Raw genomic sequence first — 27,257 nt, 5'->3', positions numbered from 1 at the left:
GTTAATGTCTGGATTGTCTAGTCTGTTCCATTGGTCTGTGGCTCTGTTCTTGTGCCAGTACCAAATTGTCTTGATTACTATGGCTTTATAATAGAGCTTGAAGTTGGGGAGTGAGATCCCCCCTACTTTATTCTTCTTTCTCAGGATTGCTTTGGCTATTCGGGGTCTTTGGTGGTTCCATATGAATTTTTGAATTATTTGTTCCAGTTCATTGAAGAATGTTGCTGGTAGTTTCATAGGGATTGCATCAAATCTGTATATTGCTTTGGGCAGGATGGCCATTTTGACGATATTAATTCTTCCTAGCCATGAGCATGGGATGCGTTTCCATCTGTTAGTGTCCCCTTTAATTTCTTTTAAGAGTGACTTGTAGTTTTCAGAGTATAAGTCTTTCACTTCTTTGGTTAGGTTTATTCCTAGGTATTTTATTTTTTTTGATGCAATTGTGAATGGAGTTGTTTTCCTGATTTCTCTTTCTGTTGGTTCATTGTTGGTATATAGGAAAGCCACAGATTTCTGTGTGTTGATTTTGTATCCTGCAACTTTGCTGTATTCCGATATCAGTTCTAGTAGTTCTGGGGTGGAGTCTTTAGGGTTTTTTATGTACAGTATCATGTCATCTGCAAATAGTGACAGTTTGACTTCTTCTTTGCCAATCTGGATTCCTTGTATTTTTTTGTTTTGTCTGATTGCCGTGGCTAGGACCTCTAGTACAATGTTAAATAACAGTGGGGAGAGTGGGCATCCCTGTCTAGTTCCCGATCTCAGCGGAAATGCTTTCAGCTTCTCGCTATTCAATATAATGTTGGCTGTGGGTTTTTCATAGATGGCCTTTATTATGTTGAGGTACTTTCCCTCTATTCCCATTTTGCTGAGAGTTTTTATCATGAATGGATGTTGAACTTTGTCAAATGCTTTTTCAGCATCTATGGAGATGATCATGTGGTTTTTGTCTTTCTTTTTGTTGATGTGGTGGATGATATTGATGGACTTTCGAATGTTGTGCCATCCTTGCATCCCTGGGATGAATCCCACTTGGTCATGGTGTACGATGGTTTTGATGTATTTTTGAATTCGGTTTGCTAAAATTTTGTTGAGTATTTTTGCGTCTACGTTCATCAGGGATATTGGTCTGTAGTTTTCTTTTTTGGTGGTGTCTTTGCCTGGTTTTGGTATTAGGGTGATGTTAGCTTCATAGAATGAGTTTGGGAGTGTCCCCTCCTCTTCTATTTCTTGGAAAACTTTAAGGAGAATGGGTATTATGTCTTCCCTGTATGTCTGATAAAATTCCGAGGTAAATCCATCTGGCCCGGGGGTTTTGTTCTTTGGTAGTTTTTTGATTACCGCTTCAATTTCGTTGCTGGTAATTGGTCTGTTTAGATTTTCTGTTTCTTTTTGGGTCAGTCTTGGAAGGTTGTATTTTTCTAGGAAGTTGTCCATTTCTCCTAGGTTTCCCAGCTTGTTAGCATATAGGTTTTCATAGTAGTCTCTAATAATTCTTTGTATTTCTGCGGGATCTGTTGTGATTTTTCCTTTCTCATTTCTGATACTGTTGATTTGTGTTGACTCTCTTTTCCTCTTAATAAGTCTGGCTAGAGGCTTATCTATTTTGTTTATTTTCTCGAAGAACCAGCTCTTGGTTTCATTGATTTTTGCTATTGTTTTATTCTTCTCAATTTTATTTATTTCTTCTCTGATCTTTATTATGTCCCTCCTTCTGCTGACCTTAGTCCTCATTTGTTCTTCTTTTTCCAATTTTGATAGTTGTGACATTAGACCGTTCATTTGGGATTGCTCTTCCTTTTTTAAATATGCTTGGAGTGCTATATACTTTCCTCTTAAGACTGCTTTTGCTGCGTCCCACAGAAGTTGGGGCTTAGTGTTGTTGTTGTCATTTGTTTCCATATATTGCTGGATCTCCATTTTGATTTGGTCATTGATCCATTGATTATTTAGGAGCGTGTTGTTTAGCCTCCATGTGTTTGTGAGTCTTTTTGCTTTCTTTGAACAGTTTATTTCTAGTTTAATGCCTTTGTGGTCTGAAAAGTTGGTTGGTAGGATTTCAATCTTTTGGAATTTACTGAGGCTCTTTTTGTGTCCTAGTATGTGGTCTATTCTGGAGAATGTTCCATGTGCACTTGAGAAGAACGTGTATCCTGTTGCTTTTGGATGTAGAGTTCTGTAGATGTCTATTAGGTCCATCTGTTCTAGTGTGTTGTTCAGTGCCTCTGTGTCCTTACTTATTTTCTTTCTGGTGGATCTGTCCTTTGGAGTGAGTGGTGTGTTGAAGTCTCCTAGAATGAATGCATTGCATTCTATTTCCTCCTTTAGTTCTGTTAATATTTGTTTCAGGTATGTTGGTGCTCCTGTATTGGGTGCATATATATTTATAATGGTTATATCCTCTTGATGGACTGAGCCCTTTATCATTATGTAATGTCCTTCTTTGTCTTTTGTTACTTTCTTTATTTTGAAGTCTGTTTTGTCTGATACCAGAATTGCAACACCTGCTTTCTTCTCTCTGTTGTTTGCTTGAAATATCTTTTTCCATCCCTTGACTTTAAGTCTGTGCGCGTCTTTGGGTTTGAGGTGAGTCTCTTGTAAGCAGCATATGGATGGATCTTGCTTTTTTATCCATTCTATTACTCTGTGTCTTTTGATTGGTGCATTCAGTCCATTTACATTTAGGGTGATTATTGAAAGGTATGAATTTATTGCCATTGCAGGCTTTAAGTCTGTGGTTACCAAAGGTTTAGGGTTAGCTTCTTTACTGTCTTACTGTCTAACTTAACTCGCTTGTTGAGCTATTATAAACACAATCTGATGATTCTTTATTTCTCTCCCTTCTTATTCCTCCTCCTCCCTTCTTCATATGTTGGGTGTTTTGTTGTGTGCTCTTTTTAGGAGTGCTCCCATCTAGAGCAGTCCCTGTAGGATGCCCTGTAGAGGTGGTTTGTGGGAGGCAAATTCCCTCAACTTTTGCTTGTCTGGGAATTGTTTAATCCCTCCTTCATATTTAAATGATATTCGTGCTGGATACAGTAGTCTTGGTTCGAGGCCCTTCTGTTTCATTGCATTAAGTATATCATGCCATTCTCTTCTGGCCTGTAGGGTTTCTGTTGAGAAGTCTGATGATAGCCTGATGGGTTTTCCTTTGTAGGTAACCTTTTTTTTCTCTCTGGCTGCTTGTAATACTTTGTCCTTGTCTTTGATCTTTGCCATTTTAATTATTATGTGTCTTGGTGTTGCCCTCCTTGGATCCCTTGTCATGGGAGTTCTGTGTACCTCTGTGGTCTGAGAGGCCATTTCTTCCCCTAGTTTGGGGAAATTTTCAGCAATTATTTCTTCAAAGACATTTTCTATCCCCTTTTCTCTCTCTACTTCTTCTGGAATGCCTATGATTCTTATATTATTTCTTTTATATTGATCACTCAGCTCTCTTAAAATTCTTTCATTCCTGGAGATCCTTTTATCTCTCTCTGCATCAGCTTCTCTGCGTTCCTGTTCTCTGTTTTCTAGTCCATTAATGGTCTCTTGCATCTCGTCCATTCTGTTCTGAAGTCCTTCCAGAGCTTGTTTTATTTCTGAATTCTCCTTCCTTAGTTCTTGCATATTTCTCTGCAAGTCCATCAGCATGGTTATGACTTTTGTTTTGAATTCTTTTTCAGGTAGACTGGCTAAATCTATCTCCCCAGATTCCTTCTCAGGGGAAGATGTAGCAGATGCTGAAGCTGTCTGGGTTAGTCTTGTCTGGATCATATTTTTTTGCCTTTTCATGTTGACAGGTGCTATTGACTGTCAGCTGGGAGGGCCAAAATTTTCACTTACTACTGGCCTTTCTTTACTGGGGCAACTGCGACCCCTAGTGGCTTGTGTTGGGTAATTGCGTGTAGAGTGGGTCTTTGTGTCTTGCCTGGCCGGGAGGGAGAAATTTCCCTTTCTGTGGGCGGAGTTTGTCTCAGGCTGCTTCTCTGCTTTCGCAGCGCCCGGTGGGGTGATGGATGGGGGGGCTGCTTGACTGTTTGCCTCCGTGAGGGGTCTCAGAGCTGTTGCCCAGGGGGTTAGTGCACCCGGTTTTCCCTGTGATTTCCAGCTGCTGTACTGTGACCTGGGTTGTTTCCGTCAAGCTGTTAAGTCCCTGTCCCTTTAAGACTTTCAAAAAGCCCCCGCTTTTCTTTGTCACAGGGGCATCAGCTTCAGCACCCGCTCAGAGGTCTTACTCCCTGTTCCCCCAGTATCCAGGGCCCCCTGGGCATATACTGTGTCTGCGCTCTGGCCCGGATGGCTGGGGCTGGGTGTTCGGCAGTCCTGGGCTCCGTCTCCCTCCCGCTCTGCCTATTGTTCTCCCGCCGGGAGCTGGGGGGAGGGGCGCTCGGGTCCCGCAGGCCGGGGCTTGTATCTTACCCCTTTCACCAGTCGCTGGGTTCTCGCTGGTGTAGCTGCAGTCTGGCCACTGTCCTGCGTCTTCTGGTCTCTCTTTTAGGGCTAGTTGTGTTTGTTGTATTTTCAAAAGTATATATGTTTTTGGGAGGAGATTCCCACTGTCCTACTCACGCCACCATGTTGGCTCCGCCTCCTGTACTTGTTTCTTTGGTCACATACATGCAAATCTACAAGAAAGGTGATATTATAGACAGCAAGGAAATGAGTATTCTTTAAAAAGGAGTGTCCCACAAGTGGTACTGTGGCAAAATTGGAAGTGTCTGTAATATCCATTGGCATTGTTGTAAATAAACAAGGCAAGTTTCTTGCCAAAAGAATCAATGTACATATTGAGGACATTACGCACTCTAAGAGTCAAGATAAAACCTGGAATGAGTGAAGGAAAATGATCAGAAAAGAAAGAGGCCAAAGAGAAAGGTATCTGAGTTGAAGTGAAGAGCCTGCTCTACTCACAGGAGCACATTTTGTGAGAATCAGTGGAAAGGAGTGTGAGCTACTGTATTCCATTGGAATAGCTAGATTAACTAAGAAAAAAAGAAGACTCAAGTAAATAAAACCAGAAATGAAAGAGGAGACAGTGCAGCTGATGCCACAGAAGTTAAAAGGATTATAAAAGATTACATGAACAATTACACTCCAACAAATTGGATAACATGGAAGAAATGGATAAATTCCTAGAAATATATAACTTACCAATACTGAACCGTGAAGAAATGTAAAATCTGAACAGACTTATAACTAGTAAGGAGATTGAATAAGCAATTAAAAACCTCCCAGCAAAGAAAATCTCAGGATCAAATGACTTCACTGGTGAATTCTACCAAATATTTAATGAAAAATGAACTCCAATTCTCCTGAAACTCTTTCAAAGAATTGAAGAAGGAACACTTTCAAATTTGTCTTATAAGGCTAGCATTACCTTAACACCAAAGATAAAGACAAAAGAAAACTAAAGAATAATATCTGTTATAAATATAGATGTAAAACAAAATACTAACAAATTAGATTCAACAGCCCATTAAATGGATCACACACAGTGATCAAGTGGGATTTGTCCCTGGGATACAAGGATGATTCAACATATGAAAAACAATCAATACTGTACAGTATACTACATTAATAGAATAAAAGATAAAAATCACATGATCATTGAAAAGATGCAGAAAAAGCTTTGACAAAACTTTAATACCTTTCTCTAATAAAAACATTCAACAAACTAGGAATAATAAAGGCCATATTTGAGTCCACAACTACCACAGTTGTGAAAAACTGAAAGCTCTTTCTCTAAGAACAAGAATAAGATGAGGATGCCTATTCTTGCCACTTTTATTCAACATAGCACTGGAAGTACTAGCTGCAGCAGTTGGGCAAGAGAAATAAATAAAACAAATCCAAATTGCCAAGGAAGAATTTGTTTGCAGATGACATGATCTTACATAGGAAACCCTAAAGATCCCACAAAAAAATTTTAGAACTAATAAATAAGTTCATCCAAATTGCAGGAATTACAAAACCAACATACAAAAATCATTTACATTTCTATACACTAACAACACAGAATGTGAAAAATTAGGAAAACAATCTCATTACACTTTGAAGCATTTCCTGAAAAGCAGCAATTGACATCCTTTTTGTGTTTGTTTGTTCTGACATGCCACATATGAAGGATGATGATTACATGTTCAACCCAGTTCTGGGGAAAATTTCTCTTATAAATGTCAACATAGATAACACAAGCAGGGAGTGATGGGCAAGTCTTGAAGTTGCCAGCAATAACTACATCTCTTCATTCCCTCTAAAGAAAGTACATTGGAAAGGCAGGTGAGTACAAGCAGTGTATTTCTATGAATGACTTCTAATGCACACTTAATTTTTATCTAAATCATATGCTGTATAGTAAGTAGTTAAGAGTGAGATCTGGGCTGAAAGACAACTGGCCTGGACTTTTTAAAATGTCAGTGGTATGAAAGACAGGATGGGAGAATTGTTATAGATTAAAGAAGACTAAAGAGTCATGAAAACTGAATGCAATATGTGATTCATGAATGGATATTAAATTTTTAAAAGTTGTAAAGGACAACTGGGGGATTTAATATGGAACATGTACTAGTCAATGGTAGTATATCAATGTAAAATTTGTTGAGTGATAATGTTACCATAGTTATATAACAGAATATTCTTGTTCTAAGAAGATACGTATGTATTTAGGGGTAAGATATCTGTATAATTACAACTTATTTTCAATAACAAAAATATATGTTTTTATATGTATATATAAAATATGTGTATGTGTGTATATATATGTATATATATAAAACATTATATATACAATATAAATATATGTATATATATATGACTGTATGTGTGTATATATATATGTATATATATAAAACATTATATATACAATATAAATATTATATGTATATATATATGACTGTATGTGTATATATATATGTAGATATATACATTTTTATAGAGAGTTCAATAAAGCAAATGCAAAATGGCAGCCATGGGTGAATCTAGGTAAAAAATGAAGCTAGAGTATATATTCCTTCAGTTTTTCTGAAGGTTTTAGATTTTTCAAAATAAAAAGTAGATTAAAAAAAAAAGAACAAGGCCTATGAAATTCAAACTGTCTGATTTGAATCTGACACTGCCAACTATAGGCAGTATGATACTTAGCTTTTATTAGTGTCCATTCCTTCATATGTAAAATGGGTATAATAATAGTTCCTTTCTTATAGGGTAGTCATGAATGTTAAATAATATACATATGAATTAACTATTATTACTCATAAGCTTGGAATTTTAACTCCACACAGGAACAAATTAGGTGTGACTGATCATGCTGGATTGCATCAATGTGGGATAGAATGCCTCCTCCATAGAATCTATGGAACAGAAATAGCATACTGTTTGAGAATTGTCAGGATGATTTAAAAAGTTCTTTTCTTATCCCCTAGGAGGCTTACAGACTGCTAAAGGCTTCATTGAAGTCTCAGGTCATCAGCTATGGTGACTAGTGAAAAAGTGGTTGAAACTTTTTATAACATGGGCAGGATCTTCTTTGCCAAAGGACAATTGAGAAAGGCAGTTCAGCTACTAAGGAAGGTGAATGTTGGCTGGTTTTATTACAGTTTAACTTAGGCCTGTAAGCACAATGTGAGGAGTAATGTGTATGTGTGTGTTTATTTTTCCCTCACTTACCTTCCCTCTATCTCCTTCTGTTTTTTCCCCTTCCTTCGTTCTCTCTTTTTTTTCTTTAAGAGCTCTTTTTTCAAAATTACTGTCTTCCTTAGATGTGTTGAGGGTGAACATGAAACAGAAACTCTTGTTGAGGTCCAAGCTTGGTTCTAAGTCCTAAAAGAGTACCACCCCAAAAAGTATGGCAGTGGCTGAATCTCATGAAAGCACGCAAGATTGGGTAGAGTCCGGAACATCTTGTATAGCCATCCTTACCAAACTACTGATTCCCCTTCCAGGGAGCTCAGACAACCCTGGAGGTTCATTCTCTTATAGTAGGATGTGGCAAGAGGTGTGACCAAAGTGTTATTCAGACAGTCAGTATACTGACACACCAAGGCTAAAGGCATCCCTAAGATCAGCAAGGATGTCTTTACATAAAACTTAAGTATATTCAACATCGGAGGAAAAATTGGAGAAGACCAACCAATACTCTGGCAAGCAGAGGGTGCAGTCAAAAGCAAACCACACATGTATGTTGGCAAATACCAGGTCTGGACAGATTTTATCTCATTTTAGGTTAGCTAAATATATTCAGAAAATAAGTATGAAAATAGTAAATAACAGGAGAAAGGGGACCTCATTTTGAAGATTCATAGAAAAAGAAAAAGAAAACCTTATGAAAATAAGTTACAGCGATCAGAATAGTATCTTTAATGGAAGCATGAGCATATTCATGGGATCAGAAACCTATGACAAGAAAAACTATAAAATGAAAAGATGACAATCTGAGGCCAAATGATGAGAGTGAATTAGAATGCTAAAACTGGAGTAAAAAGGGATTTCGGAGGAACAACAAATCTAATAAAATTCAAATTCACATAACAAATAGTGAAGAGAGTCTTAACATGTTATAGCGATGGTGAACAATATTTCCCAAATCTAGAATTACAACAAACTCAGTAAAAAACAAAATGGAACAAACAAAAAACAGATTCCTCATCCTCAACCCAGGCAAATCAGAAGTTCTAAGAGTTGCTTCCAGAATCTGTATTTTTTAATACTGTGGAGGTGTAATATCCTACCAGTTTTAAGAACCAGCGAATTTATATGACAAACTTGAAAAGCTGCCCTAGAATGCAGAGGAAAAGGAAAGAGGGATGTAATGAGGAAGTAGTTGATGTGGAGGACAAAGTAAGATTTGGCCAAATAATTGTATGTATTTCTGAAGAGGAACTACAATACTTGGAATAGAAACAGTAATCAGAGAAACCACTGAATATAACTTTTCTGAAACGAAAAAAGACCCTAACGCACATGTTGGAAGGGCTTACAAATTTCACATGAAATTAATGGAAAGAAAGCCCCATTAATACCTTATCTACCAATAGATGTTTGATGGCATGGCTTCATCCTCCATTTGGAATAGAGATTCAACTTGGAGATTTAGAATACTGTCATGGTAGGTAGGGGCTGCATCTTTGTTACAAGCTTTTATCCTTAGACCTTTAGACCCTCCGATGTCCCAGCCCAGAAAGGAAGAGTAGAAAAGAAAGGTATGCTGACAGCAGGGCTGTTGTTTTGAGGTTTGAGCACTTTCCTCATGTTGGGTATCCACTATCAATGGAATGCTGGTGATGAAGTTTCTGAAATGGACTGTGCTAGTAGATGCTGCCCTAGAGGTTGGAAACTGCTGCTGGAACTGAAAAGAAGGTTTTTTAGCAAAAGTTGCAACTTCAGCAAAAGTTGATGATGACAAGAAACCCCTTTGGCAGAATTAAGAGGGTCGTGCATGTGTAATCTTAGTGGCATTTTTGGTTAACTTTTCTCTTGGGCAGTTCAGGTTTAATATAAAAGGAATCAAAGTTAAATGTAGTAGGGTTGGGGTGAGGGGTGAGAGGATATAGAAAAGACAAATGTTAAGAAGTTATAGTGTTGTGATGGAATAATTTTTATTGGTATACAATAAAACTGCACATATTTTAAAGTGTATAATTTGATTAGTTTGAAACCTCTGTTGCAACCATTACCACAGTTAAGATAAATGACTGTCACCCCTTAAAGTTTCCTTTTGCCCCATTGTAATTTATTCTACCCCCTCCCACTTCCATCCCCTTAGATAACTAATTGCCTTTTGTCACTATAGATACATTTGTTTTCTAGAATTTTATATAAGTAGAATGATACAGGTACACATTTTTGAATAGTTCTTTCACTCAGCATAATTATTTTGAGATTTATCTATGTTATTGTGTATCAGTGGTTCATTACTTTTAATTCCTGAATATTACATTGTATGGACACCACAATTTATCCATTCACTGATGTACATTTGGCTGTTTCCAGATTGTGTTTATCATAGATAAAACTGCTATGAACATTCATGCACAAGTCTTGTGTGGATATATGCTTTTTTTCTCTTGGGTGAACACTTAGGAATGAAATCGCTGAATCACATGATAGGTGTGTGTTTATCTTTATAAAAAACTGCCAAAGTTTTCCAAAATAGTTGTATCATGTTATATTCTCCCACCAACAGGGTATGACAATTCCAATTCCTCCATTTCCTCACCAATATTTTCTGTGGTCAAAGTTTTTAATCTTATGAATGGATAAAGAAGATGTGGTACATATACACAATAGAATATTATTCAGCCATAAGAAGAAAATAAATCCTACCATTTGCAACAACATGGATGGACCTAGAGGGTATTATGCTCAGTGAAATAAGCCAGGCAGAGAAAGACAAATACCAAATGATTTCACTCATTTGTGGAAATACAACAACAAAGCAAAAACTGAAGGAACAAAACAGCAGCAGACTCACAGAACCCGAGAATTGACTAGCAGTTACCAAAGGAAAGGGGTTGTGGAGGGTGGGTGGGAAGGGAGGGAGAAGGGGACTATGGGCCATTATGATTAGCACACATAACATGGGGGGACACAGGGAAGGCAGTATATACAGAGAAGACAAGTGGTGACTCTATAGCATCTTACTATGCTGATGGACAGTGACTGTTAATGGGGTATGTGGTGGTGACTTAATAATAGGGGAGAATGTAGTAACCACAGTGTTGCTCATGTGAAACCTTCATAAGGTTGTATATCAATGATACCTTAATAAAAAAAAAGCTTTTCATCTTAGCAATCCTAATAGGTAGTGGTATGTCACTGTGGTTTTAGCTCGTGTTTTCCCTGAGCATCTTTTCATGTACTTATTTCTCATCCGTGTATCTTTGGTGAAGTGTCTATCTAAATATTTTGCCCAGTTCTAATTAGTTGTTTGTTTTCTATGATTGACTTTTAAAGGTTCTTTATGTATTCTAGGTACAAGTCCTTTATCAGATACATTATTTGCAAATATTTCCTCCTAGTCTGTAGTTTCTCCTTTCATTTTCTTATTGGTGTCTTTTGAAGAGCAGACATTTTACAATTTAATGAAATGCAGTTTATCCACTTGTTCTTTTATGGATTGTGCTTTTGGTGTTTTATCTAAGAAATTTTTGCCAAACCCAAGTCACAAAGATTTTTCTCCTATGTTTTCTTCTAGGTTTTTCTGTAGTTTTAGGTTTAACAGTTGCATCTATGATTCATAAAGAATGGATTTGATTTTATTTATTAATTTATTTTTGCATAGGGATATTCAATTGTTCCAGAAATGCTTCTATTGAAAAGATACTCCTTTCTCTACTGAATTCTTTGTACCTTTATAGAAAAATCAGTGTGTGTGTGTATGTATCTATGGACTCTCTTCTGTTTCTGTTTGTCTGTCTTTATGCCAGTATCACGCTTTCTTGATCATTATAGCTGTAAATCAAGTTTTGATATCAGGCAGGGTTAGTCCTTCAACTTTCCTTCTGCTTTTCCAGTGTTATTCTGAGTAATCTAGGTTATTTGCATTTCCATAGGAATTTTAGAATCATTATCTCAATTTCTATTTAAAAAAACCGCTGGAATTTTGACTGATTGCATTGAATGTATAGATCAGTTTGGAGAGAATTGACATCTTAACAATACTGAATCTTCTCAGCCACAAACAAATTGTGTCATTCCATTTGTGTACATTTTAAATTTCTCCCAGTAATATTTTGTAGTTTTCAGTATACAATAGTTTTTTAATGCATTTTTTCTTAGATATATCCATAATTATTTCATATTTTGCTGCTATTTTAAATGAATCATTTTTGAATTTTAATTACTGTTTGGTGGAAGCATATATAAGTGTTTCTTTTATTGAAATATTGTTGATATACAATCTTACATTGGCTTCAGATATACAACATAGTGGTTCAAAGTTACCCACATTGTCATCCTCACTCCCACTAATGAAGTTACCACCTGTCAACACAAAAAGATGTTATAGAATCGTTGACTCTATTCTCCATGCTGTACTACTATCCCTGTAGCCAACTTATATTATGATTGAGAAGTTTTGTGCCCCTTTATTCCCCTCACTCTACCCATCTACCCACTCCAACCCCTACTGCATGGTAACCACCAATCACTTCTCAGTGTTTGTGAGTCTACTGCTGTTTTATTCATTGTTTTGCTTTGTATTTATATTCCAGAAATAAGTGAAATCATATGATATTTATCTTTCTCTACCTTGCTTATTTCACCGAGCATAATATCCTCTAGATCCATCCATGTTGTTGCAAATGGCAGGATTTCTTTTTTATGGCTGAATAATATTCCATTGTGTATATGTAGCACCTCTTCTGTATCCATTCATCTATTGATAGACACTTTGGTTGCTCCCATATTGTAAATAATGTGGCAATAAACATAGGGCTGCATATATCTTTTTGAATCAGGGATTTTGTTTTCTTCGCATAAGTTCCTAGAAGTGGTATTACTGGAGTGAATGGTATTTCTGTTTTTAGTTTTTTGAGGAACCTCCACACTGCTTTCCTTAGTATTGTACCAATTGACATCCCACCAGCAGTGTAGGAGGTTTCTCTTTTCTCCACATCTTCACCAACAAAGTCACCTTACTTTTTGTCTTCTGGATAGTGACCATTCTAACTGGTGTGAGGTGATATCTCATATTGTGGTTTTGATTTGCATTCCCTGATGATTAGTGATCTGGAGCATTTTTTCATGTGCCTGTTGGCCATCTGTATTTCTTCTCTGGAGAAATTCTGTTCAGGTCCTCCACACATTTTTTAAATAAAGCTATTTGGGTTTTTTTTTTTTATATTGCGGTGTATGAGTTCTTTATATATTTTGGATGTTAACCCCTTATCAGTTAAATAATGTACGAATATATTCTCCCATTTCAAGTTTACTTTTTTGTATGGAGTTAGGCAGTAATCCAGTTTCATTGTCTTGTATGTAGCTGTCCAGTTTTCCCAATGCCAGTCATTGAAGAGGCTGTCTTTTCCCCATTGTGTATACATGGCTCATTTATCATATATTAATTGGCCATATACACATGAGTTTATATCTGGACTCTCTATTCTGTTCCATTGATTTATGGGTCTGTTCTTGTGCCAGTACCAAATTGTTTTCATTACTGTAGCTTTGTAGTAGAGCTTAAAGTCGGGGAGTATAATCTACCCAGCTTTGTTCTTTATTAGGATGGCTTTGGCTATTTGGATTCTTTTGTGGTTCCATATGAATTTTAGAGCTATTTGTTCTACTTCATTGAAGAATGCTTTTAGTATTTTGATAGGGATTGCACTGAAAATGTAGATTGCTTTAGGCATGATGGCCATTTTAACAACATTAATTCTTCCTATCCATGTACACAGGATATATTTCCATTTATTGGTGTCTTCTTTAATTTCTCTCATGAGAGTCTTATATTTTTCAGAGTAAAGGTCTTCCACCTTCTTGGTTAGGTTTATTCCTAGGTATTTTATTCTTTTTGATGGAATTGTAAATGATGTTGTTCCTAATTTCTCTTTCTGCTAGTTCATTGTTAGTCTATAGGAATGTGACAGATTTCTGTGTATTAATTAGTTTTTTATCCTTCAACTTTGCTGAATTAAGTTATCAGTTCTAGCAGTTTTTTGGTGGAGTCTTTAGGGTTTTCTCTGTATAATATCATGTCATCTGCAAATAGTGACAGTTTAATTTCCTCTTTACCAGTCTGGATGCCTTTTTATCTCTTTGTGTTGTCTGATTGCCATGGCTAGGACTTCCAGTACTATGTTGAATAAAAGTGGTGAGAGTAAGCATCCTTACCTTCTTCCCTTAGAGGAAATGCTTTCAGCTTTTCTCTGTTAAGTATGATATTGGCTATGCATTGTCATATATGGCCTTTATTATCTGAGGTATGTATGCTCTATACCCATTTTAATAAGAGTTTTTATCATGAACAAAATGTTGAATTTTGTCAAATGATTTTTCATCATCTATTGAGATGATCATATGATTTTTATCCTTTTTGTTACTGTGATATATGATATTGATTGATTTTTAAATATTGTACCATCCCTGCACCACTAGAATAAATCCCACTTGGTCATAATGGATGATCTTTTTGATGTATTTTTGAATTTGGTTTGCTAATATTTTGTTGAGGATTTTTGCATCTATCTATGTTCACCAGAGATATTGGTCTATGCTTTTTTGTGTGATGTCTTTGGTTTTGTTATTAGTGTGATGCTGACCTCATAGAATGAGTTTGGAAGTATTCCTTCCTCTTGAATTTTCTGGAATACTTTAAGAATGATGGGTATTTGCTCTTCTTTAAATATTTGGTAGAATTCAGCTGTGAAGTCCTATATACCTGGGATTTTTCTTTTTAGAAAGTTTTTTGATTACCGATTTGATTTCATTGCTTGTAATTGATCTGTTCAGATTTTCTGTTTCTTCCTGGGTCAGTCTTGGAAGGTTGCATTTTTCTAGAAAGTTGTCCACTTTTTCTAGGTTATCCAATTTATTGGCATATAATTTTTCACAGTATTCTCTAATAATTCTTTGTATTTCTGTGGTGTCCATTGTGATTATTCCTTCTTCATTTCTGATTTTGTTTATTGTGTACACTCTCTTTTTTTCTTGATAATTCTGGCTAGGGGTTTATCTCTTTTATTTATTTTCTCAAAGAACCAGATCCTGGTTTCATAGATTTTTTTCTATTGTTTTATTATTTTCTATTTTATTTCTGCTCTGATCTTTATTATGTTCCTCTTACTAACTTTGGGTTTCATTTGTTCTTCTTCTAGTTTCTTTAATTAAAAGTTTAGACTGTTCATTTGGGATTGTTCTTTTTTATTGCGGTAAGCCTGGATTGTTATGTACTTTCCTCTTAGAACTGCCTTTGCTGCATCCCACAGTTTTTGGTCTGCTGAGTTTTTGTTTTCATTTGTTTGCTTGATTTCTGTTTTAATTTGGTTATTGGTCTACAGAGTATTTAGAAGCATGTTGTTTAGCCTCTATGTGTTTCTAGGCTTTTTTGTTTTCTCTGTATTATTTATTTCTAGTTTCGTACTATTGTGGTCTAAGAGGCTGCTTGATACAATTTCCATCTTTTTTTTTAACTTATTGAGACTCTTTTTATGTATCTGATTCCTTCCTTCTTTCCTTCATTTGTTCCTTCCTTCCTTCCTATTATGTGATATATCCTGCAAAATACTGCATGTACACTTGAGAAGAATGTGTATCCTGCTACTTTTGGGTGGAATATTCTGTAGTTATCTCTTAAGTCCATCTGATCTCATGTATTGTTCAGTGCTTCTGTTTCCTTACTTATTTTCTGTCAGGTTTATCTGTCTAATGATGTGAGTGGTGTGTTCTAGTCCCCTAAAATGAATGTGCTGCAGTCTATTTGCCCCTTTAATCTGTTAGTATTTGATTTACATATTTAGGTGCTGCTAATTGGGTACATAGATATTTATAATGGTTATATCCTCTTGTTGGACTGACCCCTTTATCCTTATGTAATGTCCTTCTTTGTCTCTTGCTACTTTCTTTGCTTTGAAGTCTGTTTTGTCTGATGTAAGTACTGCTACTCCTGCTTTTTTCTTCCTCCCTTCCCTCCCCTTCCTTCCTTCACTTTCCCTCCCTCCTTCCTCCCTTTACTTTCCTTCCTTCCTTCCTTCCTCCCTCCCTCCTCTTTTTCTCTCTTTCATGTATCTTTTTTTGTATATCTATTGTAGACTTTAGTTTTGTGGTTACAAAAGTTTCAAGATGGCTTCCTTACTATATAACAGTCTATCTTAAATTGCTGATTATTTCAAACACAATCTAAAAGTACTTTTCCTTCTTGTTCCTCCTCCACACTTTATGTATTAGATGTCATAATCTACATTTTTGTGTAGCCCTTGATTAATCTTGTGAATAGTTGATTTTGCTTCATTTAATTTCAATCTTGTTTGGTAATTAACTACCAAAGGTCTACTACCTTTACTGTGGGGTTATTTTCACTGGTGAAAGCTATTTACCTTTAGGAACATTTTCATCTACAGCAGTCCCTTTAACATATCCTGTAGGACTGGCTTAGTGGTGATGAATTCCTTCAACTTTTATTTATCTGAAAATTGTTTAATCCCTCCTTCAAATTTAAATGACAATACTACCAGGTAGCAGATTCTTGGTTGGAGGTCCTTCTGTTTCATTACATTAAATATATCATGCCACTCTCTTCTGGCCTTTAAAGTTTCTGCTGAGAAGTCTGCTGCCTGATGGTTTACTTTAAAAGTAATCTTTTTTCTCTCTCTGGCTGCTTTCAGTACTCTCTCCTTATCCTTGATCTTTGTCATTTTATTATATGTCTTGGTGTTGCCTTCCTGGTATTCTTTTTGTTAGAGGTTCTCTGTGCTTCCGTGACCTGAGTGTCTATTTCCTTCTAATTATTCCCTCCAAGAGACTTTCTCTTCCTTTGTCTCCCTCTTCTCCTTCTGGTACCCCTATTATGTGAATATTGTTCCATTTGGATTGATCATACAGCTTTCATTTCTAGAGATCCTTTTTTCTTTCTGTTTTTCAACCTCATTGTTTTCCTGTTACATAATTTCCATTTCATTTACATTTTCTTTGACCTGTAATAATCTACTCCCAAATACCTCCATTGTATGTTTTATTTCAGATATCATGTTCTTCACCTCTGAGTTGCTCTTTTTCAGGTCTTTTATCTTTTTGTTGATGTCTCCCTGAGATTTTAAGTATTTTTCTGTAGATCTGTGAGCATGTTTATGACTTTTACTTTGAAATCTTTATCAAGAGTATTGGTGATTTGTTTCATTTAGCTTTTTTTGTTGTCTTGTCTTGTAGCTTTGTTTGGAACATATTCCTCTGCCTCCTCATTTTTCAGGGATTCTTTTTTTCTTCCTTTGTAATAGATGGCGCTGCTGCTTCCTGATCTATGGAATAGTAGCTTTATGCAGGAGGTACGCTGTACTGCCCAGAAGCTCAAGACTTTACTTTCCTGTGTAGGAGCCCCAGCTGTTGGTGTGTAGTAGGTGGGGCCACCTTTCTGTCTGGCTTGTAGTGGTCTCATTCTAGGCAGGCAGTAGTTTGGCCGTACCTTTATGATCAGTGATGAAATCTGCTGGGCCACCCTCTGCTTGGCCTGCAGCAGTGGCAGGGCTGCAGGGTTAATGGGATGGGCAGGTTGATATACAGTTCTGCCCAGGCCTAACATGCAGTACCTGGCTTGGACACCCATGGGGAGGAAGGAGCTCTTCCAACTGGCTGCTGCAGGCACATCCCCGGTTGTGCTGAAATAGGTGAGAAAGCTGGGGAGGTCTCCCTCACCTCACCAGGCAGCAAAATCTGACACTACTGGCCAGATCAAGTGGGTTGTCTGCTGGCCATGTGCACAGGGAAGAACTTTGTGGCTGCACTGCCAGCGACAGAGATGGAGTGTCAGGGGATCCCAAGAGTTCACTCCTCTGGCATCCCTCCCACTGCTAGGAAGTCTTTCAAACTGCCCACTTTGCTTTTGTCTCATGGGGACCAGTGGAGCATGCCTGTTCTCCACACACGGCTGGCATCTCAGCCTCCCAGAGTGTTCTACCTGTCTTTGTTGTCCAAGCCGCTAATCACCAGAACACCATGTAATGTGGGTTCATACTCCCAGTGCAGATCTCCAGGGCCAGTTCAGCAATCCTGGGCTCCTACCCCTTCCCACTCTGTTCCTCTTTTCCCTGCCTGTGGGCTGGGGATGGGAGAGGGCTTGGGTCCTGCTTGATCTTGGCTTTGCCACTTTACCCTTTTTTGTGAGGTCTTCTCTTCTTCCCCAGATGTAGGTAGTCTGTTCTGCAGTCTTCAGGTCATTTTAGGTTTAGTTGTATTTGCTGTATTTTTGTTTTTTTATTTGTTTCTGGGAGGAGGTTTCCACCTTGCCTTCCTAATCCACCATCTTTTTCTCTGCCAGACGATCCTTTTGATGTGTTTTTGAATTCAGTTTGCTAATATTTTGTTGAGGGTATTTGCATCTATGTTCATGAGGGATATTGGTCTATAGTTCTCTTTTTTGTAGTGTCTTCGTCTGCTTTTGGTATTATGCTGGCCTCATAAAATGAGTATGGAAGTATTCCCTCCTCTTGTACTTTTTGGAATACTTTAAGAAGGGTGGGTATTAGCTCTTCTTCAAATATTTGATAGAATTCAGCTGTGAAGCTATCTGGTACTGACATTTTGTTTACTGGGAGTTTTTTCATTACCAGAAATGTTTTTCTTTTAATATAATAATTTTGTATTCCATGACCTTACTCAACTCACTTGTTATAGTAGCTTTCTTATAGAGTCATCAGATTTTCTACATAGATGCAAATAAAGTTTCACTTCTTTCATTCCAATTTGGGCTTTTATTTTTTCTTCTTACCTTATTGCACTCACTAGAACATCTAGTACAATATTAAGTAGAAGTGGTGAGAATAGGCATCCCTAATTCCTGTTTCCAGGAGAAAAGAATTTAGTCTTTTGTCATTAGGTTTGATGTTAGCTGTAGATTTTTAATAGATATCCTTTATCATGTTGAGGAAGTTCCCTTTTCCTAGTTTGCTGATTTTTTAAAATCAGGAATGGATGTTGGATTTTACAAAATTCTATGTTAAATATTAAATTGTTTTTTCTGCACCTATTGAGATGATTTATGATTTTCCTTTATAAGTAGTTGCTATTACTGTGCATTCAAGTTCACTAGTTTTTTTTTCCACCAATGTCAAACTTGCCTTTAATCCCATCCAGTGCTTTTTTCCTATCAGACATTATAGTTTCCATCTCTGAAAGTTTGATTTCGGTCTTTTTCAAAATATTTTTTCATTTCCCCACTTAACTTTTGTAACACATGGAATGATGTTACAATAACAGCTTTAATACACTTTCTGCTAATTCTAACATCTGTGTCAGTTTGGGTTGGTTTTGATTGATTTTTCTCATATTGTTCACGCTTTTCTGCTTCTTTGCATGCTTATGTAATCTTTATTTGGATTCCACACATTATTTGTTGGATATTGGATGCTTTCGTATTCCTACAGTATTCTTGAACTTTTTTCTAGAACTCAGTTAAATTACAGTTTAGTCCTTTTAGGTCTTACTTTTAAGATTCATCAGATGCAGCTAGAGCAGCATGTAGTCAAGGGCTTATTATCCCAAAGCCATGAACAGTGAGGCTTTCCAGTTTGGCTGCTGAGAACATGCACTTTACCTGGCTTTATATAAGCACCATGCACCATTCCCACCAGCCCCTTTAGATGATTCTTTTCTTGGCCTTGGGCAGTTTTCTCACACATATGTGCTAGTCAGTACTCTTGAATACTTGAGGAGGACCCACTGCAGGTATTCCCGGCTCTTTTTCTGTGCTAGGACTCTCAGCTCCAAATCCTTAATTCAGGGAGTCTGCTGAGCTTCACTTGGTTTCCTTCTCTGCATCATGGCCTGGAAATGCTCTCAGAGAAGTAATCTAGGGCAACAATAGGGCCTATCTTACTTGTTTTCCCTCTCTTAGGGATTACTGTCCTTTGTTGTATGATGGTCTGTGCCTTGAAAGTTATTTCATATATTTTGTCTACTTTTTCTTTTTTCTTTTTTTGGTTGTTTCAGGTGCAAGGGTAAATTTAATCCCTGTTATTCCAAGTTGACTGGAAAAGTCAACAATAACATTTAAAAGGAAAGCTATCTAAGAGTAATTTCAGCATGAAAATGCAATGCAAATTTGAGATATATATACAGATTTCATTTATATTAATCCATTTGGTTGCATGCATTTGGAAAACCCTAATGGAAGTCAGTATTGTAGCCAGGTTTTAAATATGGCTGCTATCAATTTTTGGCCCTATTACTTCAGTTATTCACATCCATATGTGGTAGGTACAGTGAAGTGGAATGATACACATACAGCATGAACTATGCAAAGCCTTCAATTCAGACTCATTTTCCTCCTTGGTAGGGAACCAGGTGAATTATAGTTCAGATATTTGAAATGTACACTTGTGACATCTCAGTTCCATTGGTGCTTTCCTCAGTTTGGTTTATAAAGTGCTTGCTATCTGATTCTCTTTAACCTGTTGTGTTTCTCGATTTGCTTTCAGTGTCTGATGATTCAAATTCTCTTATATGGGAGTGAGCACAGCAAAAGCAGAGACACAAAAAAATCTCCTTACTCTCCTGCAGAGGTGAGTTCTGGTCCTGGTCATTCACAGGTCATCAGTGTGGATATGCGGAGAGCATGGCCTCTCCCAGATTCATTTAGTGAAGGGCGATTTTTTTGTTATTCTTGATAGTAAGGCAAAATGCCAACCTGTACTATGGATTTGGGCCAAATCCTGTACAGGAGGTGACTTGTCAATTTCTAGTAATTTCCTAGAACCCAATGTTATAGGGGTCTGCTGCAATAATATTTAGTATTTCTAACATATCTTTGAATTCTGAGCATTATGACCATATCCTACAAGACAGTGTCTCAGCCGACAGCCTGAGATAGATGTAGTATGTATTGCACAAAGTAAATAAATACATTAAACTTATTTTTTTTAGCTGAATATACAAAATCTAGATACATAAACATAAGGCAAATTTGGGGGAATATAGTTGTCTCCAATGTTAGAAATAAAAGACCTTCAGATCTTTTAAATGTTTAGAATTTAAGCCAAGGAGAGTGTGTTGTGCAGACTTGCCCCCTTCTTTATCTTTGGCATATTGCTTTTTGTTCATCTCAGTTGAGATGATGAATGATGAATGATGTTGACCTTGAACTATTCTAAAAAAGAAGAGAACTAAGATTTGTTGAGTGTATGCAAAACCTGTAAAACTGAGGTAGGCCCTATTCATAAAGTATTTAATCCTCGTAAATACCAAATATGATAGCTCACATTTGACAGAGTGGGGCTCCATGTTCTGCAAAGGAACTTGTCTAAATTTACTTAGTCTTGGAGGTTGGGACTCAGCAAGTGTGACTCTAAAGGCCATGTGCTTTTCCCCCAGAGCTCTCTAACAAAGAGTGGCTTTGTTATGGGGTGACGGGTATGACCCTGATTTCAGTTCATTGGTGGCGGCTCACAATTGGTACCCTTCTCACCAGCAGGACAGGTCAGGGGCAAGATGAACATGGAGAATATATTCAGCCCATCCTATTCCTTAGTCAGAAGCCATACCTAAAGTAAGCCCAACAGAAGACTGTCTCCTGTTTTATCATTATCTAGGACAGAGGGTTCTCCAGCCTCTAAGTAATATAAGGAACTTGTTGCCCCCTGCCTGCTAGTGTATATGAAAGTGTATTTTCTTGGTCAATAACCATAACAATATGAATAATAACTACAATAGAGAACTCCTTCCAATTTCCTGGCATTGTAAAGTACATATTCTATTTCTGATCCATAAATACTCCTATCAAGCAAGTTTTTTTTGAGATAAGAAATATTTATTATTGTCTGCTAATTTTTTTTAAAGTATCATTGACACAGAATCTTACGGAAGTTTCACATGAACATTGTGGTTTCAACATTCACCCACATTATCAAATCCTCACCCCTCCCAAACAGTCACTATCTATCAGTGTAGTAAGATGTTACAGAGTCATTATTTGTCTTCTCTGTGCTGTACTGCCTTCCTTGTGACCTACCTATATTGTGAATGCTAATTATAGTGCCCCTTAGACCCCTTCTCCCTCCCTCTCCGCCCACTCTCTCAATCCCGTTCCCTTTGGTAATCACTAGTCCCTTCTTGCTACTGCTGTTTTGTTCCTTGAGTTTTGCTTTGTTTTTATTCAAGTAGGTATTTTATCTCCCATATTCAAATAATGAAACTGAGACTCAGAATGTCTCAAGTATCTTTAAGTGTAGAAAGATTTGAACACAGATCTGCTGTATTTCAAAAATGTACTTCTTTTACTATGTAATAGGGTTTCTGACTTAGATGAATTTGAGAATACACATGCAGACACCTGATCAGGAGTTTACGAGCCTCATTTTACATGTAGGGACACTAAGGCCTAATATGTTCTAATTAACTTACCCAGGAAGAGGCAGGGCTGGGATTTGAATCAAGCTCTAACTCCAGAATGTGCTCTCTGTAGGCAGAGCAGCTTACACTGTGAAGGCAGACTGCCTGGATTTAAAACTTAGCTCTCCAACCTAGGTTAGAAGTTACTTAACCCCTCTCAGCCTCTATTCATCAATTAAATAAAAGTACCTCCCTCAACAAGTGAATTTTCCGAAAATTAGTAAGATCATATATAGTGCAGTACTTAAGTCAGAGCCTGGAAGGTCATACCTGCTCAGTGATGTTGGCATAATAACAAAATAATAATTATTGTCTCTCTGAGATGCTAGAGATAATAGGTCAGAATGTTTAAATAAGAAACTGTTGTATATTACACAATCATTATTTTATAGTAAGAGTAATGTGTAAAGAGTATATGTTACTGGAGTCAGTCCTGCCATCTTAACCTGCCTCTGCCACTTACTAAATATGTGGGCTTGGGCAAAGGGTTTAACCTGCTTGAACCTTGGCTTCTTCATCACTAAAATACAGATAATAGTATGCCACAGAGAGTTGCCGTGGGTATAAATAAAAAAATATATGTATATAGCATGCGTAGGACCATGGCTGGCAGAGTATTTGCTTGATAAATGTTAGCAAAATACTTTCCCCACCCACTTCTCTCCAGTACAGGGCAGCAGGTCAGAATATTTGAAATTAAGGGTAGTTGTTAAGGAGTATTACCATATCTAATGTTTGAGTGTTTGAATTTCTCAACATATAAGTGCATTTTGTACTTTGAAGGTAATAATGAAACTAAAAGAACAAAAGATTTAGTATCAGAGAAGAAATGCATGATGTTTCCTCAAAACTGGAGCTAAAGTTCTACTCAGCTTCTTTTTAAAAAGATAAACTTCAGAATAGCTAGAGTGAATGTTTCCTCAGAAGCCTTAAGTTGCTTTTCTTTCCAGTCCTTTGTTGTTCCTCATTCCTTATTCATGTTTTGAAAAGAACCACAGGTGAGGGAGAACTTAGGAGGCATTGGTATAACCTAATTCAAACCCCAGGTAGCATGAGTTTCTTTGGGGGCTTGGACACTGACTTCTTCTCTTGACTAAATGACAATGAGACCCAGACCTGCCATAAAGTCCCAACAAGGGGAAAGGAAGAGTCTTTTGAAGGACCCAGCTGTAGCAGAAGTTGAATCAGAGAAGGTTTTTCTTTCCCTAAAACAGGCCCATGCTTCATTCCTCCAGAACTGCTGAGCAAAGCCATAGGAATAGCTGCCAAAGCCCAGATGTCAAAAACAACAACAACAAAAAAAAACCCCAACAGTACAAGAATTGTTCTTTTTGTTTGAGCATCTCACTGGAACAATCAATCCCAGATGTCCTGGAGCTCTGCTAGTTGTCTGATGTGCTCTTGTACTTATTACCCCACCTCGTCCGGAAATTCAATGACAACACTCACTGGACTTTCATTGCCAGGAGCCCCAATCCTTGTTTTTTAAAGCCTCTGTGAAGGACTGAAAGCAGAACTGACCCCTTGAAATAGTTAACTCCAAGGTTAAATGATAGTTGCAAGGGCCTCAAATAAGACTTCAGTGTATAGAAAAGGCACAGAAAATCTCAGATTTGGAAGTAAACTTCAAGATTGTTTGTTAGTCTTTTACATGAATCACAAATGTAATTCAGTTTTAATCACTGATATATCAGGTTCTTTCTAAGCACTAGAAAAAGTAGTATGTTTAAGATATAGTTCTTCAGGAAAACAGACACACATGACCAGATCATAAGTTAGTCTGTAGTAAAGCTTTAATAGGAATGTAAATAAAGAGGGCAAGAATAAATTATGAGGCTAGAAATGTCGGTGTAAACTGTGCATATGCAGGAGGCAGGGTGCTGGGTCTTTGAAGGAAGAAAAGTAAAATAACCAGCAGCTGGAAAAGAAGCCAGAGGATGGCATTTCAATAGCATGAACAAAATAATAGTGGCATGGAAATACTTGATAATTCTGAGGAAAAGCAAGTGACTGTGAGTGGTTGGAACACCCTGGAGATGAGTTTGGAAAAATAAATTGAGGCCAGATTACAGAATGTTTTATGTGCCATGTTAAGGAATTTACAATTTATTCAGTAGATAACAGGCAACTATTAAAAAGTTTTCAGCAGGATGTGATATGATCAATTATTGGCTTTAGAACATTAATAGGAAGGATAGATAGATGGGACCTAGGGAAATATGAGAAGTAGGGAGACCAGTTAGGAGGCAGATACAATAGTCCAAGGGAGAGGTGCTGAGAGCCTTCATTATCTAAAACTGTAATAGGAACTACTATGGAAGGAACATACGATGGATTGAGAAACAATTTGGAGTCCGTATTGACAAGACCTTGGGACCAATTACTTGTAAGGTGTAATGGAGGTAGAAGTCAAAGGTGGCTTTCGAAGTTTCTAGCTTGGACAGGTGGGTGAATGGCAATGCTATTAAGTGAAACAGTATTGGCAAGAGGAGATCATCTTGGAGGACATCTATGGCATCTGAAGATGATTTCCACTTTGGATGTGTTGTTTCAGGCCCACAGTACCACCTGGCAATGTCTAATAGACTGATTGAATCAGGAGCTCAAGGAGATAGGCCCTGAAGCTAAGGGAATGGGTAGGAAATCCATGGAATACGTGTATGTGAAATGAGAAGGCTTAGGGAAGAACTTTGGAGAACACTTACACTTATTTTAGAGACTACATGTGGTGGTCTGGAATCAAAACAGGACTCAAATTTGAGCTTTTCTACTTAGTAAGATTTCCTATGTGTTCCTTTCTTCATCTAAAAAAATATGAGCACTCTAACTGCATTACTTAGTGTAGGACATATAGTAAGATTGTGAAATATAAATTATTATAATAATTTTTATTGTATTCTTTAGGGGTCATGCAGGAGGACCTTCTTTCCTTGTAGAATTTTCTTTCATCACAAAATGGTAGGAAAAACTTGGATGTCTCAGTAGCTAAACACTGATACATGTTTATGTCCAAATAATAAGATGCATGTTTATGACCATAATATGGTCATTCAAAAGTATGAAGTAGAGCTGTAAAGGGTTATGGAAAAACACCAAAGATATATTGGTAGGGGTAAAAACATGAAAAAAAATGTATTAGTGAGCATTATATGTAGTATAACCATAAATACATGTAAATATGTAGTCAGTGAAGGTAACAGAAATTATCTCTGGGACATAGGATTATGGGGGCTTTCAACTTCTATGTTATATATTTGTATTATTTGAATTTTGTTTTCTTTTGACAAATATATGTATCTTTGATAATAAAGAAATTTTTAAAGAGTATGGCATATATGTCAAATATTAACATACAGTATTATGTATTAAAAGAATGGACTACAGCCAGATGCCTAGGTTATACTCCCAGCTGTTATTACTTCTCAGTGTCCTCAGATATAAACTGGGGACAATAATACCTACTTTGCAAGGTATTGTGACTGATTGAATTAATATAAGTAAAACTGCTCAGAAAGATGACTGATACATATGTGCTAATTAGAGGTAATGATAAGAGAATGATTAGTAATAAGCCATTATATTGTCAAATAAAAAATCACCACTGATTTTAGAGTGAGCTGTATTGGTAGAACAGATTTTTGAGATTCCTGTTTGTCTAGTACTTAATTAAATACCTCCCCAAATCAGGAACTCGCTCATTATCTGTCAAAGTAGACAGGATGGTACTAGTTAGAAGACTATAGTTTAAGGTCATGGACTTTAGAGTCAGACAGACTTGTGTTTGAATCAATGCTCTGCCATTTTCTGTGTGTCATCAGGCAAGTTACCCTGAGATGTTTTCTCCAGTGAGGATTAGAATAGTATCTGTACTATGGAAACATAATGAAGAGTAAATGAGATAATTTACATAAAGCACTTAGCACAGTATCTAGTATATGGTAAGTGCTCAATAAATAATAGCTTCTCTTACAACTCCTATTACAATAGTTAATCATCCAAACTTACTGGAAGTATCAAAGTATGGTGTATCAACTTCATCTTTGTCCTTGTTAGATATCTGTAGGACAACTGCACGATGAAGTTACATTGGGGTAACTTTTGATGGGTCTTAAACTATAGAAGCCAACAGAAGGAAACAAAGAAAACCATCCTTTTCTCTTTACAAGGGGGGAAAGAGAGAAGGTACCTCAATACCCACTAATCTATGTGATCTACTGTCCTCTTGGTCATGTGAACAAAATAGAAAGAAGCTTCTGGGCTGAGGGGCTGGGGGTGGAAAGCCAAAGAAAAGTAGGATTTGGGGAGATTATCTCCAGAGAGCACTGCAGCAAGGAGGGGAATAGGTGATATGCTCAGTAAGTTTTGTGTCAGCCAATCCAGTGTTGGGTAAGACTTTAGTGATAACATTTATGCTCCACAACCTGATTTTCTGGCTGCTGCTATTCATATTATTTCTCTATAATTTATTAGTAAATATTCCAACACTGACTACAGAATGAAAGGGAAAAATATTTGGGCAACTTTGGTATATGAATGGGGGAGAAGCACAACCTGCTCTAGCACCATGTGCCAAGGGGCAGCAGCTTTTCCAAATCAGGATTATAGAAAGAGCTGGAGGCATGAGGACAGAGAGAGAAGTGAAAATATGGCTCCCTACCTTAGGCTCTCCTTGAGGGGAAATGGAGGCTGCTAAGTGACAAAGAGCTCAGGGTACCTTGTCATTAGCAGAGCAATGGGGAAATTCTATAGTCAACACTATTCTGCCATGTCCACAAAAATGGACTGATGGTATAGTGTGGAATAGGGCAAGGTCGTCAAATACATTTCATCTCATGGGCCCACTCTGTTAGTGGTTCCTAGTGATGCTAAGGCTCCAGAGCAAAAGGCTGGGTTTGGTGGAGTTGATTTATTAGTAACTGTCTGCCATGGGGTCTGGGTGGGGGAATAGCTGAACTTCTGCCACAAACCGCTATACAGGTATAGTGAAAAGAGCAGTATACTTTGAGCAGGGCACCCTGTGTGTGAATCCCAACTCTGCTATGAAACAGCTATGTGACCCTTAGTTACATAAACATTCTGAGCCTCAGTTTCCTCATCTTCACTCCTTCAACAAATATCTGGTGAGACAACAATGTAGTGCGAGATAAAACATGAAGAAATAATGAAAGCATGAAGTCCCTGTACAATGAGAGCAGAAAGGAGAGACCATCCAAGAAAGCTAGAAAACACTTCAGAGAGGG

General features: G+C 37.2%; 1 protein-coding gene across 1 annotated transcript in view; it reads left to right on the top strand.

Moving 5' to 3' along the window:
- The window catches only part of TTC23L (tetratricopeptide repeat domain 23 like), a gene marked incomplete at its 5' end in the record, with an annotated part of 70,420 nt that extends 43,994 nt beyond the window's left edge, over positions 1-26,426 (top strand). Inside the window, 2 exons of the mRNA XM_057495966.1 lie at positions 20,109-20,192; positions 24,922-26,426. Coding sequence (XP_057351949.1) covers positions 20,109-20,192; positions 24,922-25,002 — 165 coding nt within the window. The remainder of the gene's footprint in view (positions 1-20,108; positions 20,193-24,921) is intronic.
- Positions 26,427-27,257: the final 831 nt, after the last annotated feature.

Source organism: Manis pentadactyla, chromosome 2, assembly GCF_030020395.1.
Source record: "Manis pentadactyla isolate mManPen7 chromosome 2, mManPen7.hap1, whole genome shotgun sequence".
Taxonomy (NCBI): Eukaryota; Metazoa; Chordata; class Mammalia; order Pholidota; family Manidae; genus Manis; species Manis pentadactyla.
The sequence above is the reverse complement of the archived record's forward strand: the minus strand, read 5'-3'. Positions and strand labels throughout refer to the sequence as shown.